Below are 19,654 nucleotides of genomic sequence, written 5' to 3' on the forward strand. Positions count from 1 at the left end.
CCATTCAGAACACGTGCAGCAGCGCCCGCCCCAGTTCACCATTCAGACCCCCCTCCCCCCCTCCCTCCTCACTGATGTCATTTAGTTTAGCCTAGGCCGGTAAAGCGCTGGTCCTGTACGCGCAGTCTCACAATACTTGGGTTCTCTCTTAATGGTTGGAACCAATTAGTGGCCTCTCGTTTACCACATGGATCTACACAGAACGGGGGTGTAATTTCTCACACGCGCGCAATCCTCCGCCTCGATCATCTGAGAGATCTTGTAGCATCGATACACTGCGCGCTGGGATGCAGCCTGAGCATGGACGCGCGTCTGGCACCAAGCACCTCCATGCAGTGAGATGTTAAGGAGAACTTAATCACCGACGCCTCTCTGTTACGCACCAGCGGGCGCCCTATCAATTATTCCTGCACTGAAATATTGCGCCGCGCTGATGATGCTGATTGACTGCCCTGAGCTGGATCTGTAGTCGTAAAGACACCGAGGAGGTCGATGCTTGTTAACGACCTACGTATCTCGTAAATCCCCCACACAGACACACCACATACACACACACCACGCAAACACAAGTCTAAAAGTGGTGTTCTCCGCGTAAGACCTGTGGCACTCCGGGGACGCGTCCCTATACCTTTTGCGTCCTTCCCTCCCCGCGTCCTCCACGCCACGAAGTGCAAAAGGGTTTTTTTTCCAGCCAATTCATTTAGGCTCATTACAGATCGATCTGCTTGGGTCCGACTGAGGGCAGATTAGTCAAGTGACAAGAAGGGAAGATCGTGCTGTCCTTCGATTGCAGCTAACGCAAAAGTGAGGCGTGAAGTAGTAGTTCAGTACCACGGACGCACCCACAGGCAGATACAGTATCAGCAGTTCTGGTGCGGCCCGAAGTGGAATTCTCTCTTCCTTCGTGGCGAAGTGGATCCGTCCACTTTAAACAAACAGTAACTGTTTGATTTAGCAGCTGGAATAAAGCTGTGTGTTGCAGAGGAGATAGGACCTCCCCCCATCTTTAAGAGGGGCAGCTAATGGATGTAAGAGGCCATCTTACCTCGTTCCTCAGAAAGGGCAGATGGTATCAGAAGAAAGAGGACAGGTGACGCACGGGGGCTGTGGAGACGCGTTGATGCGTAATTTCATTTACTGCAGTTCAGTCTGGATAGAGTAAGCCAAGCTCCCAAGAGGTTTATGATTGCAGGATCATCCTGAGGTGCATTTCCTCATAATTTGGAAAAAAAAAAAATGTACTTAAAAGAAACGCGTAAACCCTGCGATCTAATAGCTTTATTCATGCCGCCGGTGACGTGGCCTCATTTGCAGCCAGTTCTCGTGCGTCGGTTTCACTTTCTCGGATGAGGGCAGAGGACTGATTACCCACAAAGCTTGGCGGTAAAGTTCCAGCTGTCGGAGGCAGCAAATTAAAATCCGGTTAGGAGGGAACAACACTATTGTACGGCTGCGTCTTGTGATCGGACTAATTTTGTCTTCACAGTTTTGAGACTGTTTCCTAACATACGGTGCCAGAAAAACCGCCTCGAAGGTGAGGTGGAAGGGCATAACGGCCCCTTTTGCATTAGATGCATAGACTGCCTGTATTTCTTTACTAGGTTAATGGCGGTAACCTGATCAGAGCTATAAATAGTAGTAGGCCTGTCCATTCGCGACAGACCAGATGACTAGTTGGGTGCCAATAAACATAACATTCACAAACAGATGTGATCCAGTGTAATTATGTTTTACCAAATAAATCACATATAGTATTTCTAATATAGTCCGTTAAATATTTTCTTTTACTGTACGTGTTTTGGAGTAACTTGTTCACCCAGCGCAGGACCACCGGGACTCATCTGTGATCTTATACTGCCCCCGTGTGGACAATCTGCGTCACTGTAGTAGTCTTTTTTTTCTTTTTTTTTGAGGTCATCCCGATTTATTATGTTGACAGTAAAAACTGAACAAGTGCCCTTTTGCCAAGAGCCCTTTCCCTCCTCAGACCTGAACTCCCTGAAATAATGAAAGCCACAGCAAAGAGCTGTCTCATATCAGCAAGAACTGGCAGAGCACAGGCCCAATTTTCTTCCCCCCTCCAAGGTCAGACTTCAAAAGATGATTGATTAAATTAAGATGAATTAAATCTCTGATGTCTAATACAGCCAGAACAGACAGAAAGATGAGCTTCAGCACTTTTTAGAGAATTATTTATTTCAAAAATATTGTACAGCTTCTGCATATGTAATAGTTGAGTAGAGTTGGCCAAGAAGGTCTGTCTGAGTTCAGCGTGATCTTCATTAATTAATAAAACATGGAGCTCAGGAGGAGGCCCAGAAACACAGAAAGGAACCGCTGAGCTGAGACGTTGCACCAGATTGCATGGATTCTGTTCTACACAAATTGACCGTAAAAGAATAAGCAGTCAAACCTCCTTAGAAGAGGGAGCTGAGAACAGCGCAACATCCTCATTTGATCAATGACTGCATTTTTTTAATGCACACATTTATGAAATGTGAGTAGAAAAGCAGTTAAAGCGGAGGAGTGCATGTTTAAATATTAAATGGCATCAAAGGAAGGAAAACAAAGACACAGCCAAAGATTTGTATTTGTTTTATATTATTAAAATATTTTTGGAGTGTTGACTTTACAGAAAACTTTCACTCAAACATACATTTCAGTTTTTTAGCATTTCTGATCAAGCAGCCTGTTAAAGTCCAGCCAGTGCAGCCAGATCATATACCGACTGTGCTCATAACTCTGGTGTGATTGTCAAATGTCTGTAAGGAGGCTCGAATCAAGGTGACTGTGATGGGATCTGACAGGATGTCGCGTGAGAAGGGACGCCAGAACAGCTGCTCATTAGCCAACTTTGCCAGCACGGAATGAGGCAGACGCGGCGGAGGTAATGAAGAAACATAAGATGCGTCTCGTCTCTCTCTCCAGATGCTGCGGCTCCAGGCGGATCATCCTCTCAGCGGTCCGAGGCTAATGGAGCTGGTGAAACTTATTCAAACCTGGAGCCAAAGAAGCCCAATACTGACTGGCATACAGTAGATTATCTCTGAATACAGTCTTTAACACCGTTTAGAAATATGTCTGCTTCTGGGGACTGACCTAATTCTAGATGAACTGGGGACACGGTCTGACATTGGACATGGTTGAAGCAGACAGAGATCACCAGAAGACAGACAGGAATTCTGTCAGGCTTTCATTTTCCTTGGATCCCAGAGAGAGGAAGTCCTGCTTTTGCTCCTGATATGTGTGTCATTCAACATCAAAATCATGGGAGGGGCCTTAGGAACATGTTTTAAAAGTGACTCTGTGAGGAGGTGCTTAGATCAGATGACACAGTGAGGTAACAGCACTCTAGAGCTCATCTCGAGGTGTCCGACGCTGCCATTTGGGATGGCGTGTGACATAATCAGCCGCCTCCAGTACGATACGCATGAACTCTGCCACGTCGAAGGAGTAGTTGGTAAACTTTGGATGGTCCCCGAGGGTTGGATGGTGACCCTGGGAGAGACGAGAGGGCGGTACAGATCAAACACACAGCACAGGGAAGCTCAGCGTGATATGAGCGCTGGGTTAGTGATGCTCGTGCGGGACTCCCCCCTACCTTGTCCTGTGGGAACACTTTGTTCATTTGCTGCCAAGTCACATATCGAACACCCCGCAGTCGAGCCAAATCTCGATAGCAGCTCTCATCCTGACAGTTATATCTGGGAGGGACAGATGCACACACTTTACCGCACAATGCATATCACAGTCCTGGCGCTGCGCCCCAAAATGCAGCAACAAGACATCTTCCTCAGCTCAGCTCAGCTCAGCTGCTCCACCCAGGGAGGCCAGGTATGATAAATGCCTCCTTAATTAGGCACTATTTCACAGTCAAGCGCTGAGTGTCTGAGGGCACTCTGGTCTCTGCTCTCCCCGCTCCCTTCTTTGTCTTCTGTCGCTCTCTCTCTCTCTCTCTCACACACACACACTTGCAGTGTCACTCACAGCTCAAAGATGACAGCCCAGTCGGGGAGGAAAAGGAGGTGTGTGAGGCCAGCCCCGTGCATCCCTATAAAGATGTCAGAGTTGTGGGTAGTCTTCAGCTGCACCAGAAATGGAACATCCCTTAAAGATAGACACATCATATATCAACCATGCTCTCTTTCCACTCTTTGGGAGGTGCAAGACTACAGCAAAGGCTTCATAACTCACTTATATTTGTAGTCCACCACATTGACCTCCAGGTTAGGGACCGTCTTGAGGGCGTTCACCAGCTGGAAGGGAAGAAACAGCAAACAAACTGGCAGTGACTCAATGAACCTTTTTTCCATTTATTTATGCAGGCATTTATAGTAAGTAAGATTTCAAATAGGCGTTTAGCAAATGTGGGCAGGAAATCAATAATGTAAAGGAGGAGCCGCCGGAGAGAGAGCGCAGCACAGACTGAGGAAAGGGAAGGTGACAAAGAGAAGGACAGGAGAAGGGAGCAGAAAGACAGGTGTCACAACAAGATGGAGTACGGAGAAAAGGAAACAAAGATGTGATGGAGGGAGGGAGGGAGGGAGGGTGCCGCTGAACCCACCTCCACTTGGTTTAAGATCTTTCTGTATTCTGTGCTGCGCGCCAGCAGAGTGACACGAACACGTCCGTCCTGAAAACAGCAGCACACCCCATAATCAATTTGCCAAGGACAGGAAAGATAGCAGCGAAGAAAACAAGATGTTTATTTAAAATGACTGAAAAATCCCCTGCCAACACTTGACTTCTGCTAAAACACAGAGGAGAGGAAGCAAAGTTTTCCTGGCGTGACATTCCTATCAGATGAAAGACTTTACTGCCACCTTGTGTTTAAAGCAGGAACTTTCAAACAATAGAAAAGTATTTGATCATACTAATTAGACATGACTATACAGCGTCATCTAGGCCTCAGGAGTGTGCCATGTCTGCAATGTGCTGACTTTCAGGCCGCCCTTCTCCTCATCAAAAGGATGCTCCTTGATGCAAAGCCATGGGGCCAGCGGGGCACTGGGTGTTTTAGTGCGATACAGGGCAAACTGACCCCGCCCAAGTGCACCTAATTATCAATTGAAATGAAAGCTGCTAAAGGACCTCGTGATGAGGAGAGATGTGGGGTTGAGAGACACAATAGAGAAGAGCAGCAGTGTGAGCGGCTGTCATTAATCTGAGGATGAAAGGCAGGAGCCAGGGGAGGGGGTCAGGACCGAGAGGACCTCTCTTTCAGTCATCAGCCCTCTATCGCCACCAGCACTGTGTGCAGCTGAAAACCTTCTCAGCGTACTTCCCGGGGGGAAGGCCGTGAATACCAAATGAGTGAGAGAAATTGCCATCCTTTGTGGCTCATTAGCGCGCAACCCAGGATCAGAAAAATAACCCTCGGGACCGCAGCAGTTAACGTGTCAGAGATGGACATGGATACATGTGCAGAGCTTTGGTGACATCAGACACAGATCGTGCCTACGTGACACCATTCACATTATTTCTGTGACCTTTCAGCCGCGGTGATATCTGCTCAGTTATGACATCACTGACTTCAGTTAAAAGGCTGCTCTTCGTGTGTCGTGCTGGTTTGTAGGCAAGAATCAGTCTGATAAGGCAGAGGAGCGGCTTTAACTGCACGTCATGGAAAGATTCAACTGTTGTTTGGTTCCCTGCTGAATGTAAAGAGGAAACCTTGGTTATCTGAATAATCAACTAAGAATCTTTCTGATTACAAAAATGGCAAGTTCCCTGACCGGGAATCGAACCCGGGCCGCGGCGGTGAGAGCGCCGAATCCTGACCACTAGACCACCAGGGAGGTACCAACAACGCTGCTCCTCTCAGAAACAGACTGCAGGGGTGTTCATACGGTCTCATTTCAGAGCGAGCTTCAGACAACATGAAGACTTTAAAGGCAGCTGAAGCATACTGAAGCTTTTCTCACTCTCAGAGCAAACAGCGACATCTATTGGTCATAGCGCAGAACTTCATGCCAGATCAGAAGAGCGCGAACGATGACGTACGGCGTTACAGAGACACTGCATCGCTGAGGGCCGACCATCACTTCTTCCTACCTTTGGGCCATCCTGGGGGACGTGCAGTCGGTGGAGGATGTGCTGTGAGAACGCTCTGAACATGCCTTCACTGTAGCAGTCTGATATCTGATTACAGAGAAAAGCGTATATTTTTCATTATTTCGACTCAACATTTAAAAGATATAAACACGACATACATCACACGGCCCCGTTAGTACCCTAATGATGCGTATTTTTTTTAAAAAGATCTGCTGTGATTATAAATGAATTGAATCCGTCCACACGGAGACCTGAATGGTGATGAGAAATTTAACGCCGGCAGAACCTGACAGCAGTAAACATATTTCCTAATCTCCCTGGAATGAATATCACATGAGCCTATGCATTTCCCAAGTCTCGCAATTTCACAAACACAACGCTGTGCAGAGGCCGTAAATACCTGCACATGCATATAAACATGACGCGTGCTGCAGGAACAATCAAAAACATCTGCCCGAGGCCAACCTATCAATATTTCACGCCTCAAGGCTCCAAAGCCGGGACAACACATATTTATACTGTATCAACTTTACAATAATCTCCCCGGAATTATCATTTAAATAAGATAAGCAACTGCGGTGCTTTCAAATACATCTGACCTGAGAGGCATTTTTATGACTAAAGTGTGTGCCCGCGCACACGGCAAAAGATCAGGAAACAAATTTGCCACAGGAAGTGAGATGAAATGCAAAAACTTGAATTACGATGCGGAACGCCACGGAGATTTCAAGGCGCGGCAATTTGCAAATACCCTGGAAGTATCGCAGGTTAGCAGCCGCGCATGCAAATTTTCTCACGTGCGTCTCACCAGAGGCGTGTTGTAAAAGAGGCCGTATCTCATTCTGGGGAGGAGGGAGAAGAGGGCATCTCTGAAACACACCTGAGGACGACACGTGTGAGTAAACACGGACAGAAAGTGACACATCAAGCGGACAGTCTGCACTGACGCGGCGCCACAGAACCAAACCTACTCTTTTGTTGTCGTACACCTTCAGGTGGATGATGTCGTTTTGTGAGAACGCCCTCCATGTTTCACTGAACAGGTCTCCATATTCATATGAACTCTGCAGAGCGCACGAGGAGATGCAGGAAATGTAATGGTGCATATTTGGTGTTTTATTTTGAAAATTTGGCCAGATAAGTGACACGATTCTTCCCTGAAGTAGGCACCAGTACTCACCGTGTCCCACATGACGATGTTGATGTCTGAGCTGAAGGAGTTGTTGATGTGCTGCGATATGTAGAGGTTGACAAAGTCACAGAAGTGGTGGTACATGTTCACTCCTGAAGAGAGGAGAACGCTCACACTTTAGCAGCAGTCTCGCATATTCACATACACATAGAGTGTAAAATGAGGAAGATGGACGTTATCATTTCTTACCAGCATCCAGTTTCATGAAAACCGTTGGTTTGTCAACAGTAAGGTCACACTGCCCATTTACTATTGGATCAGAATCCAGCTCTGTGTATGTCTGCAGTTCTGCATACCTTCAGCAAACATTACACCATCATCAAACTTCACACCATCACAATGTTGTCAGTGCAGTTATATTTCTGACAAACAGGGAAACTACTGTTTCAGGAAACAAATCAAAGTTTTGATGTGATTTAAAATAATGAAACGAGCCAGCCAGGAGTCGAACCTAGAATCTTCTGATCCGTAGTCAGACGCGTTATCCATTGCGCCACTGGCCCAGCAGACACTGAGGAGCATGCGCACACACCACCTACTGAGCACCCCCACATTCCTGCAACATGTGGTTTCCTTTCCCACTGGGAGGAATTTGTTGTACTCAGGCTACACAGGTCCCTGGTGGTCTAGTGGTCAGGATTCGGTGCTCTCACCGCCGCGGCCCGGGTTCGATTCCCGGTCAGGGAAGGCTTTTGGAGACTTTTAAGGCTCAGTGTGTGTTTGTGGACTAACCATGACTGCAGAGGACTCTTGTGGTCTCCCTCTGCGGCAAGTGCAGCCTTGTTGAGTCTGCAGTGGCCTCCGAGCTCACCCTTCTGAATGAAGTCCTCCTTATATCTGCAACAGAAAACAGCAAATTTCAAGACAACTTCGCTGTCGTCAGGGTATTTTCAGCATGTTGCTCTCATCTCTACTGACCTCTCATGACTTCTGCGTGGCTTACGCAAGTCAAGGTAAAGGTTGGTCGCCTTACAGAAACGAGTGTATGAGCTGCATTTTAATGATGAGCCCCCCTACAAAACATTAGGAACAGATTTTATTAGCCAGTGTTAATAAAATAGGGAGCTGGGATATTGTCAGAGTGACCTGTATGTTTATATTAAACTCAGTTTCCACCCAGAAGCGGAAAGTCTGCGCTATTGTGTGTTGACCCTTTTGGTTAACAGTGTCTCTACCTGTTGTTTCTTCCTGTTGACTCAACAGGCCCATGGGAACTAAGGAAATGAGCAGGCTTACTAGCTTTTTGGCCTTGCAGAGTGCTTTGAGTTCAGACAGGCGTTCTTTGACATATCCAAAATCAGCCTGTTTCCAGAAAATCTCCCGAGCCGTCTCCAGCGAGTGGGTCCTGACAAGTCAGGAGGAACAAAAAAAAATTGTGATGTGTGCCAAAAATGAACAAAACCAAGTGGCAAGACACAATAATTCAAGGAACGCTACCAGCCATAGTCAGCTCTGGTACAGACTGGGTAGCTAAAGCGTTTTCCTGGGTCACAGTTCTTCTCATAACCCCAACACACAGACAGATCCTGCAGTGCATCCTGTTATAAAACCAAGAAGAATGGCGCTACAATGAGGTTACTAGCAATTAGTTTGGCGTATTCAGAGGACACAGCTTACTCTAAAAGGGCAAAGGGGGTCCGAGCGGCACTGCTTTGCTAACTTCTTGTTGTTGTTGAGAAAATAAGGAACATGATCCAACGGTAAAGATGTCCCGTTGTAGCTGAGCAGGGGCGCCGGTTTGTGGTTTGTGGCACTGTCAGCGGTGACCACAGCGAAGGGAAAAACAATGCCCAGCACCACCTCGAGCAGCATAGTCGGAATAACACATTCATGTGAGATATCCTCCTTCACGGCACCCTGAGAGGAGGAAAAACAGAGCAGACACAGACATGCACTTTCAAATAACACCACTAAATACTGCACACACCAAGCAAGTGTGTGAGAAGCCCGAGCAAATCTCAACTCCAAAGAAGGAAAAGGGTCCCGTTGCAGGAAGTTCTGTGTTACTGACTCTTTTTCCGGCCTAGACTGGAGGGCTGATAATAATGGGATATATACTATATTCAGTCTTAAGTAAGACAGTGACAGAAGGACTTCTACTTCTGTTGCAGTTCCATTGTTATAAATGCAAAGTTAACAACAGCGAAGCCAGTGATTACTTATTAAATTCTTGTGATTTGTTACATCCAACTATTGGAAGCTATTTTCTTTCATTCAAGGATTCAGGGCAAATCTCCGTAGAAGCAGGTTTCAAAATAACACATGGCCATTAAAACATTACAAATTAATCACTTTATTTTTCCAGATATGCTCTTTTATTTTCCCCCGTTCTCATTAAAACCAAGAATCATCACGGTAATAATTTACACCAATTTAACAACAACTAAAGCTAACATTAGTTTACGAATGCAACTAATTCGATGACTTTAGACAATAAAGGAGGAAAACTAAGCCTCGGGGGAAGGTAGAGGTAATAAGCCATTACTTACTCTTTGATTTTGCAGAGTCGTTTAAATAGGAAAGCATTTGGAGGACAAAAGTCTGGGATTTTTGCGGCTAACAGGTAGCGGTGCACGGAGATTAGGTTTTATTTAAAGCGCACCGAGGTAGCATCAGACAGAACCGAACAAGGCGAAAAACGTCCGATACATGTGTACCACACGCAGATAAGGTTTAATAACACTGGCAGGCATTGCCACAGCTGGGGTGGACATAAGTTTTTACGGGTTTGTCAGAGAGGAGTTTAACAATACCTGGATGTCCAGACAGTAATCCTCCACAATGAAGCTGTGATGTTGCCGATGGTCGCCATAACACCGGAAATCGTCTGGGGTGTAGTGACCCACCTCCGCCACAAGGTGGCGCTGATAATCCTACCTGCCTACCTGCTGTCCGACGCAAATCAACGCAAGTTATTGTGTTTATATCTTTACGCTCCCCGCAAAGGAAAATATGCGGTCAAGAAAAAAAAGTTTATTTCTTTACATATTTGTACAAGTCCAGTCTTATCTACTCTTGAGATCACACCCCCTAAGATTTAAATACTTTCTTTCTGTACATTTTATATATGTTCTCTCTGAATGACTGTGCAAATAATAGTGCAAAAACCCTCACAATCTCCATCAGGTATATTATCCACCCAAAATTTTAGAATGTGTAAAAGCTAAATTCAGATCAGGACTCATGACTGATTAATTATCCTTCATACCTAATGTCTATTAACATATATTAAGTATAAACCCAACATTCCCATGACCAATTAAATATATGCAATAACAACTGAAACAAACAAGTAAGAAACTATGCTTTCAGTGACTAAATAAAACTGATTCTTTGAGCTGTGTTTTCCCAGTGTCCCAGAAGTAAAACAAACAGTAATAAAAGTGTTCATTTCTGGTTTCGCAGCAGTTCATCTATCTGGGTTTTATACATATTCTTCACATCTTCAAGGTCCAGTCTCAGCTCCTCTGCCTCTTCAGCTTTTTCACCATACATCTGCAGGATGGTGTTGTGCCTCTGCTCCAGCTCCTGAAATGCACATTCACGTATCAATTTTTAAAAGAAAGAGCACCCCACGAAAAGGCAGCATCGATGAAGTTGTCTCTTCTCGCGGAGCTTACCTTGAGTTGAATCTTTAACTTGGGGATCTCTTTCACCTTTTCCTCCATGTCATCATTTTGATTGGTGAGTCGGACGAGTTCTTCAGCCATCACAGCACGAGTCCTCTCCAGATTTGAGATCTCAAGCTGGAAAATATTCCAAAAATGCTTTTAAAAACCAGAAACTAATGGTTGTCTGTGACACTAGCCCTGCAGTTGTTCTGCACTGGTACCTGCAGCTGTGCTATCTCTCCCTCTCTCAGTTTCAGCTGAGACTGGAGATTCTCCATGATGCTGGAGCCTCCAGAGAACCTGGCGGCCTCGTACACGTTGGTCCCCCCCATTGACATCGACAAGTTCATGGCTGTCAGTGAATGGTCCAAGGAGTCATCCTGTGGATTCAGAAAACCCGCAGGACTTTCTTACGTTACAAAAATGAATTCATACACCTCAATCCCTATAATTCCTCCAGTGTGTACCTGGGAGAGAGCTGAAGTGTGCAGACCAGCAGTGTCAGCACCGCTGATGGAGCTGGAACGGGACAGGGTTGGCGTGGACGAGGCTGGAGGCTCGACTATAGAGAGGGTCAGGGACTTCCGCTCCTAAAAGACAAATGATTTGAACATTTCTGATAAAAAATAATCGTTGCCTTGAACCAGTGACATTGGCAGTTGCAGTTGAGTTGAATCTCTGAATCTCCGGGGCTAAAAAAATGTTAACAGGTAAAAGTTTTGTGCTCTGTTCCTAATTTCCATGCTTTTATCCTCACAATCAGGTTATTTTCACAATTATATATAACATATAATATTCACTCCTTTTTCATGTCTGTAAAACTGTAAACTCTTCTCCCTCACCTTTTCTCTGAGCACCTCCTGTGCCAAGAAGAACTTCTTTTTCTCTTGCTCCACCTTCATTTTCTCCATCTCTAACTGGTTGTTCAGCAGCAGCTAGTGGAAAAGAAACAAGACGCGCTTGAGCGAGCTGATTCAAAGACAAAAGGTATGAAAACAAAAGAGGCACCTTTTCTTTCTTTGTCTCTTCCAGCACTCTCATATGTTCTCCTCGCAAATTTTCAAGCTCAATGTGGTCCCTAGAGAGAGAAAATGCGTCTATAAAGAGATGTTCTCATGGGGAATAAGAATGGTTCTTTAAAACAGTGGGAAATTCAAAGGGGAAAACAGAGTTATAGGGAAGCTTTGCAGGAGCTGCATCTGCAGGGGGACTTTATGGTAATATTGATTCCTTCATGATTTAAAAGAAACCGAGCCAGCCAGGAGTCGAACCTAGAATCTTCTGATCCGTAGTCAGACGCGTTATCCATTGCGCCACTGGCCCGACAGAGACTCCTATTATACAAGCCCTATTGACAGTGGACCCATCCCACATTGTCTAGCATTCAATAGGGTATTAGCCACGACACCAACTGTCACACAATATATGTATGGGGTCGCAAAGTCTGTCTTTACACACATTCTAAATTGGCTGCAGTTAACAAAGAAAAAAGCGTTTTTAAAGGCTTCAATGAAAATGAATAAATGAAGGCCAAATAGGAAAAAATACTAATAATTTGCTACCTGCAACAGTCATCCTCTAGTTTCTCTCTCTTGTTCTTCTCTGCCTCCAGCTGAGACAGGAGCCGTGCCTTTTCCTGGCGGAACAGGGAATTCTGGGACTCCAGAGAGGCCAGCTGGGACTTAAAGGACATCAGTTCTTCTGATGCTGAACGCTCCTTCTCCACAGAAATGGCCAGCTGTGCCTGGGAATCCACTTTGATTTAAAAAAAAAAATTAAAAATCAAGCATTAGTTCCTCCCATAAGCCCACAGACATATCAGATAGCAAGATGTAAGAAGGGACTCTTACCCAATCTATCCGAGATGTTTTTCTCCAGTTTTTCCCAGGATGCTGCCTGCCCACCCAGCGACGCCTGTAAATTCTCAATCTGTCGCAGCAGGGGACGCGTTGCTGATGTGACGCTCTGGCTGAGTTCCTGGTTCCTGGTCTCAGCCTCCTGGAGCCTCTGTGGAGGATGACAGGACAGTGTGATGTGCACTCCTGTTACAGCCTAATACAGCACCTGCTTGATGCGTGCTTGTTTTTATTATGCTGTGTAATGTGAAACAGCAGCACTATGTTACCTGCTGTAGCTCACTGATCTCCTCCTTTAAGTAGTCTTCCTTCCTTGCTTGCTGTTGTTCTGCCCGCTGCAGAGCCAATCTCAGGTCACCCACCTGTGCAGGAGGACTCGGTTTGCTTGACATAATCGGATCGCTTCATTTTGTTAACATGAGCTGCGTGTTGTCAGTGAAGAGGCCTCACCTGATTTGCCAGGGCCTCCTGCTGAATCCGAGCCTCCTCTTGGGCCTTCTCAAGAGCCAGGCTCAGCTTCTCCTTCACTAGTGCATCGCGACTAAGAGCGGCTTCTTCGGCCTCGCTGGCTCTGCTGGCGTTTGCTTTATGCAGCTCTGCCAGCTCCCTGATGACATACACAGGTACTACTCCAGTATGGCACAAGAAACCTCTAAATGTAAGGGTCAAAGTTCATCTACAGGTTTATGGATAACAATAATAAACATCTCCAGGATGTGTGCCTGCAGTTGACAGAATAGCAGCTGGCATGTGACTTTAAATACACAGATCTGGGCTCCGCTGAGGGTGTGTCAGGGTTTACTTATAAGAGGTATCCAAAGCAGACTGCAGGCTTCTGTTGTTCTCCTGCAGCTCCTCGGTGTCCGTCTGCAGCCTGCTCAGCTCTTTCTCCTGCCGCTCCACCATGGAGTTGAGCTTCTTGATGTTTTCCCGATGCTGTTTCTCCACCTCCTCCTTCCCATCTAACACCTAGAAATCAAAAGGGGCCGAATGACATGAACATAATTGAGAACAGACAAAACAATATGGCCCAACAGCGATATTGCCTCCTTATTTTTGCCGTAACAAAAGAATGTGCTGTAGCTCAGTCTGACCTGCTGCAGTTGGCTCAACTCTTCTTCAAGGTCCTTGATTTTCTTCTGCTGCTTGGTGATCCTGTTGTCACTTTCCTTCTCCTTCACACGCAGTTTCTTGATGATGTTGCTGTGCTGCAGCTGTTGCTTGGACAGTTTTTCACCTTCCTCCAAAAGGCCTCGTATTTGCTCTTCCTTTTCTCTGATGATCTCCATGGTATCGTTAGCGTTGAGTCTTGTGGAAAGTTCCTCTCGCAAACCTTTTATTTCCTGAAGGGATTCAAAAATAGGACATATGATTTGAACATGCTCAAGTTAAAAAAAAAAAAATCCATTGTCAGATCCTCAATAATTCAAATGACCTTCTTGGCTATGTCTCTTTCTTTGCAGGCCAGCTGAGCTTTCCTCTCCGTATCTGCTATGCGCTGGGTGAACTCATCTTTGAGGGACTGAACAGTGGAGCTCTCAGCCTTCAGGCTCAATATCTCACTGCAGTATCAATAGAATAATTTGGCGATTACAATGTGAGACAATTTCATAAAATATAACACTGAGAATTCCACTCTGACCCAGTCGGATCTGGAAAAGTCTCTTGGTCAGCACAACTCCCTTATCAAGCTCAACAGCAGCATTGTTCATCTAACAAACTCACTCTTTAAGGTTGTCACACTCTTCCTCCAGCTTGGCCTTGTCTTTGCTGACTGTCAGCAGTTGAGTTTCTCTCTGCTCCAGGCGGCTCGACAGCTCGTCAATCACCTGGAATACATTGATGGAGGTTAATTCTTACGACTAGAACATCATTCCAGTTACTATCCATGACTATTACATCATTCCAGTTATTATCCATGACTATTACATTATTCCAGTTACTACCTTTTGAAGCTCCAAAATCTGTACGGTGGAGAAACTTTTCATGTCTTCTGTGATTGGTGGAACAACCACTACTTCAGCTTTGGAGGACTGCTCCACCAGTGTAGAATTAGCCTCAGATTCTTGTTCTACCCACTCTTCAGGCTGGTCACTATTAACTGGTGTTGCACTACGTCCACTCTCCTCCATCTCATCTACCGACTGCTGCTCCCTTATTGTTTCCATGAGGGGCTCTCCTTCTTCCTCCTCTTCAACCTTCTCCTCCAGAGCTTCTGGTTTCACGCACACTACTGATGTGTCCGTTAACATAACAGAGCCTGCAGTGACAGATGCTAGTGTCCTACTGCTGGGGATCTCATCGTCCGAGTTGACCTCGCTGACACTCCGGCTGTCCAGCGACTGCACACTGAACGAGTCTATTCGCTCAAAAGCATCTGAGGAGGAGCCACAGCTCTCTGTGAGTTTGGAATAGTCTTCTAGTCTAGGGAAATCTGCACAGGTGGAGGCAGTGAGAAGCTGGAAGGAGCCCTGCATCAGATGAAGGCCAGCCTTACTTTCCCCAGTTTCCTGCCTGGAGCTGGCAGAGCTCTCACTTAAGACTGACTCGTGGTCCAACACCTCAATGTCACTGGTAGTAGACGTCCCTGAGGAGAAAGCACTGACTGGGGGAGAGGGGGTGTCATTCTGACGGTCCTCTGCCTTTGAGTCTTTATGTTCCGTCAAGGCTTCCTTAGAGACTGAAGAAGATGAAGGACCAGCTGTGCTGGTGCTCTTAGTTTCTGAAGAGACACAAGAAGATTCGATGGACTTTGTTGTAGTCTCCTCAATTTGTGGCACAGGTGGAAGTCTTGAGTGCTCTGACTTTGAGTCTACAGAATCACTTGACCCAACGTCTTCCCCATCATTGCCCATTTTGCCATCAGGGTTACTAGGAAGTTCACCAGTATCAGAAATGTCTGTAGAAACAGTCTCCAGAAGTATAGCATCTTCATCAGGTGACCCCTGAGGCTTGTTGTTGCTCTCCGTTACCGACTCTTTAGTCTGATCCCAATCAACAGACGGTGATTCTTGAGACTCTGTTTCCCTTTGTTGGCCTGCAGCTTCTTTCTTTTTCTTGTCCTCCTGAGGCCGTCTCTGAGACTTTGCAGGGGGTACAGACACTACCTGGGTACTAGGCACAGGCTGTATATCCCCAGATGACAGAAAGGCATTGAAAAAGTTTTCGGACTCATCCACAACTGTACGGGTGACAGGGGTAGTAATGGCCTCCGACGAAGGAGGCGGAGTGGCGGTCTCTTCCTCAGGAGGAGCTTCCCATTGAGTCATTCCCCATCCTCCACTTAAAGACAGCTTTGCCGGTAAAGTTACATCTGTCAAGAGGAAATGTAGTGAGAACGAGACATCAACATATCATATCACGAAGCTTTTACCAAGTTAAATGAAGTTATTTACCGTCATAGGGCATTACAGTTGTGTCTCCCCACTGGTCATCTTCTTTGATATCTAAAACTCGGTCGATGGATTTTTGAGCTGATGACAAAGCTTGCTTAGCGAAGCTTGACAGATGAGAAGCGTTGAACCAACTCATCTCGACAACTATGCAAGCTAGCTTTTACTACTACTAACTTCAGAAATCGTGATACGGCTGTTAGGGAGAATCTTGTATTATGACAAAAATAAAAAAGCTGTCAACGTCACAGCATTTCTCGACAATAACAATATCGTCCTTCGAAGACTTTGTCGCAATTCCAAATTCTTTGTAGTCCAGAATAACTATGCAAACACTTAGCCAGCACTTAGCTATTTACCAAAGTTAGCCTACCAAAACGTTACTGCACAGCGAGCTTTGTTTTCTTTAATGTTGAGACATGCATGTGCAAGTGTACACATGTCTCTTAAAACACAAAAATCCCCATTGTTATTCCAAGCTTCTTTCGGCTTGTTGGCCCGGCCGTCATCGTTTGTTTTGGTCGCTCTCAACTAGTAGCTAAGCTAGCATTAGCCTGCTCGCCACTTCCTCTCCACGTAGCACTATGACGTCATAAAGCGGCCTGACCGGAAATGAAATGGCCTTTCTTTATACAAGTAAATAAATAAACAAATAAATAAATACCATGTTTTTTTTTATTATTTAAGGTACTGTATGAACCAATATTAATATAAAACATCAATGTGTATGTCCAGTTATTAATTATCATGTGTGCCACAAAACAAATGTTGAAAATTTACCGTAGTTTAAATAGAGTGGAATTATTAACAAAAACAAGATCTACAGGGAGGTACTCTCAGGGGTAACTTTGTTGTATTAAATAAGAAAAAAAATCCTTTTCATATCAGGAGACTTTTCAAACTTCCAGAAAGAACACACAGTACGTTTCACTTAGTGTCTGCAAGGCACATTCTGGACTCGATGGCAAAGGACAGAAGGTCACATCCAACATTACATTTTGCCTTCAGTGCTATGCTCTAATTGCAATGTTATTTTTTTAATATAAACTATATCATTGCTGCACGTAGCTGTAACGGCGCCTGTACACCAGGTTGACATTTAACACGGTCCTGTCTGGACAGAGGGTTACGTAGTTTCTGCTTGATCCAGGAAACTACAACCAGGAAAAGAATAATAAAACATGGGAGTACCAGTTGTGTCTCATCGTAGATTTAACAAATGACGAACTTAATTTGTGATGAGGAATTTGACATAACAATTTCCCATAACCTATTAGAGAACGTACAGTCTCCCCATGGACATTGGATATTGTTATTATTGGCGACGTTGTTGACGGGTTTTATGAAAATGTCAATACATGACACCTTCAGCAGGTGGCAGTGTTTACCCGTTATTTATGTGGCTGCTGTTCAAATATTCGTCTTCTATTTTAGCGCTTAACGTTTATATTCTATTTTGTTCGTCACAAATATTAATGTGTGTGTGTTTGCGCAATTACGCAAACTTTGGGGACAGATGGATCTGTTGGGTTTTGGTTTCTTTTAAATACAGAGGAGCAGCCAATTTAATGACAAAGAAAAGATTACTAATTGACTCTGCCAGTAGGCTAATGGTTTGATAATTACCCTGCTCTGGGTGGATTTGTCCCTCAACTAGCAATTATTGATAAAACCAGTTAAAGCATGGAACAGAGAGAGCAAGAGGGATGGACCATGTGAATTTGACAACCAGTCTCGGGAAGGAATTGTTTAAATTGCCCTAACTGTCCTATATTCTGTAGTACTTGGCTCCTGCATGAAAAAGGACACGAAGTTGCTGAGGGTCTGAAGTATCCAATTTACTGTGTCTGCATTACCCTAATGAATCTTGGTGTTCAATTTCTCATTACGAGTAATTAATAAACCTTAGCTGGATTCCTGTGCATTAAGAGATGTGGACCTGGGCACAAGAACATAATTACTCCATCTGTCTCCAACCCCTAAAGGAAATGGATGTAGGTTCCTTTAGCAAAGGTCACCAGAGATCTGAGTTATAAGTGTGTGTGTGTGTGTGTGTGTGTGTGTGTGTGTGTGTGTGTGTGTGTGTGTGTGTGTGTGTGTGTGTGTGTGTGTGCGTGTGTGTGTGTGTGTGGACAACAGGAAAGTTTTTTTCTTTTTTGAATGACTTTTAATGAGATGTTCCAAATGACGGCCTCTGGAAACTGATAACTAAAAATAACTGCCGCGGCCACGTCCTTCATAGCTGGCTGCCTCTGTCGCCTCTCTCTTTTTCAATCTGTTCTGTCTATCTTGTCCCTGTCCATTTAACCCCGCCATTGAGCTCACATTTAAACAGGGGATAAAATCAGGGGAAAACTTATGAAGCCCCTGGTTGATTGTGTCTGGATCTTCGGACTGGATTAGGGGGGATCTAAAGTAGGTCAGTGGAGGACTAAAACTAGCAACATCCTCTACTGTGACACCTACTTTCTATTGAAATGCCATCTGCCATCCCAGCACCTCAAACAGGAACCTTCTGAATGTCACCAAGCCTCTCAGGTGACGCAGCTCTCTGACATCCATCATAAAAGGGAAGCCGTGAATACAACAGTTTTCCAACCATTTCATAGCGGAGGCCGCTGACAATTAATATGACACATTGAAGGAAAAATCTCTCCTCATTTTCACGTTTTTCCATCTCCGCTCTCCTCGAACGCGCTGGTGCCAGAATTGAGCTTTATCAGCTTCTTGTGGATCTTCACGTAGCATTTGCCTTTAGATGGCTTCTTGTCAGCGCCTCCAAAGTGGTGTTGATTGTGCTAATGAAAATGTGTCACAGCCGCATGGCTCACGTTAGGCAGCGGTTTGCCAGCTGGAAGACAAGAAGAAGCCTCATGCTGATGCTGTAAAGTGATTGATGACTCTCTCCGTTATGGTGCTTTGATTAAGACTCCGGTGATTTATCACCACTGGCCACAATGCAATTATAGACTCTATATATACACTCAACCAAACACTCTATGTTGTTTATAATACCCACGAGCATGTACGTGCCTGTGTGTGTGTGAAACGCTCACTACTCTGTTTCAATAGAGCTAGAAACACACAACAAAAATCCTATACTCACTGTATGTGATAAAAAAGCAATAAATGTGCTTTACATGTGATGTTTATGGGTGTAAGTGTTTACTGTCAATTGAAATTACCTGGAGAATTTTCGAATCTACGTTGTCAAAATGCAGAAGGTGTTTGTTTTTACCTTTGCATGATTGTTTAAGATTGTCCTGGTCTTGATTTGATTGAAGACACCACGAGGAGCAAATTATAGCCCAACCATAGATTCAGTTATGATCAAACAATCCACAAAAATACAAAAATAAAGGCTTTAAATCCATCTTCTTCGCATGAGGTGTGTAGCATTACAGCTGGTGTGTACTTTTTAACTTCCTGTTTCTGATGGGCAGAGCCCTGGAGACGTCTGTGCTTGACACTTCCTGCCTTCAAGGGAGGAGGACTTGCCACAATATTGCTGCTGTATGTATTTTTCTCCCATTGTTTCGTCCTTGAGGA

At 45.0% G+C, this 19,654-nt stretch overlaps 2 protein-coding genes and 4 non-coding genes across 8 annotated transcripts; 1 reads left to right on the forward strand and 5 right to left on the reverse strand.

Moving 5' to 3' along the window:
- Positions 1-2,582: 2,582 nt before the first annotated feature.
- Positions 2,583-10,093, reverse strand: eogt (EGF domain-specific O-linked N-acetylglucosamine (GlcNAc) transferase). 3 transcript variants are annotated; one of them, XM_011614072.2, is made up of 16 exons: positions 10,000-10,093; positions 8,864-9,103; positions 8,684-8,784; positions 8,483-8,591; positions 8,165-8,259; positions 7,979-8,083; positions 7,436-7,542; positions 7,235-7,338; positions 7,026-7,118; positions 6,863-6,934; positions 6,055-6,141; positions 4,565-4,633; positions 4,195-4,256; positions 3,988-4,107; positions 3,602-3,704; positions 2,583-3,498 (listed from the first exon to the last, which is right to left on the reverse strand). In XM_011614072.2, exons 2-16 carry the CDS (start codon positions 9,056-9,058, stop codon positions 3,352-3,354), a joined length of 1,569 nt encoding a protein of 522 aa, XP_011612374.2. In that variant the 5' UTR covers positions 9,059-9,103; positions 10,000-10,093; the 3' UTR covers positions 2,583-3,351. The 3 variants fall into 3 exon arrangements, with proteins under 3 accessions (XP_011612374.2, XP_029681764.1, NP_001072048.1); XM_029825904.1 differs by lacking the exon at positions 10,000-10,093 and adding an exon at positions 9,736-9,970; NM_001078580.1 differs by lacking the exon at positions 10,000-10,093 and having other exon boundaries at positions 3,352-3,498; positions 8,855-9,058.
- On the reverse strand, positions 5,727-5,798 carry trnae-cuc (transfer RNA glutamic acid (anticodon CUC)). Its single transcript has one exon. It is a non-coding gene; the product is annotated as a tRNA-Glu (tRNA).
- On the reverse strand, positions 7,677-7,749 carry trnar-acg (transfer RNA arginine (anticodon ACG)). Its single transcript has one exon. It is a non-coding gene; the product is annotated as a tRNA-Arg (tRNA).
- Positions 7,862-7,933, forward strand: trnae-cuc (transfer RNA glutamic acid (anticodon CUC)). The gene has a single exon. It is a non-coding gene; the product is annotated as a tRNA-Glu (tRNA).
- A 49-nt stretch (positions 10,094-10,142) lies between the features above and the next one.
- tmf1 (TATA element modulatory factor 1) lies at positions 10,143-18,159 on the reverse strand. Its single transcript, XM_003973458.3, has 16 exons — positions 16,109-18,159; positions 14,660-16,026; positions 14,439-14,542; positions 14,149-14,275; positions 13,808-14,056; positions 13,516-13,682; positions 13,164-13,320; positions 12,983-13,075; positions 12,708-12,864; positions 12,420-12,612; positions 11,866-11,935; positions 11,700-11,792; positions 11,325-11,447; positions 11,079-11,237; positions 10,867-10,992; positions 10,143-10,774 (listed from the first exon to the last, which is right to left on the reverse strand). The coding sequence occupies exons 1-16, from the start codon at positions 16,242-16,244 to the stop codon at positions 10,634-10,636; spliced, it is 3,462 nt and encodes a 1,153-aa protein (XP_003973507.1). The 5' UTR covers positions 16,245-18,159; the 3' UTR covers positions 10,143-10,633.
- On the reverse strand, positions 12,108-12,180 carry trnar-acg (transfer RNA arginine (anticodon ACG)). Its single transcript has one exon. It is a non-coding gene; the product is annotated as a tRNA-Arg (tRNA).
- Positions 18,160-19,654: the final 1,495 nt, after the last annotated feature.

This window comes from Takifugu rubripes, chromosome 19 (assembly GCF_901000725.2).
Source record: "Takifugu rubripes chromosome 19, fTakRub1.2, whole genome shotgun sequence".
Classification (NCBI taxonomy): domain Eukaryota; kingdom Metazoa; phylum Chordata; class Actinopteri; order Tetraodontiformes; family Tetraodontidae; genus Takifugu; species Takifugu rubripes.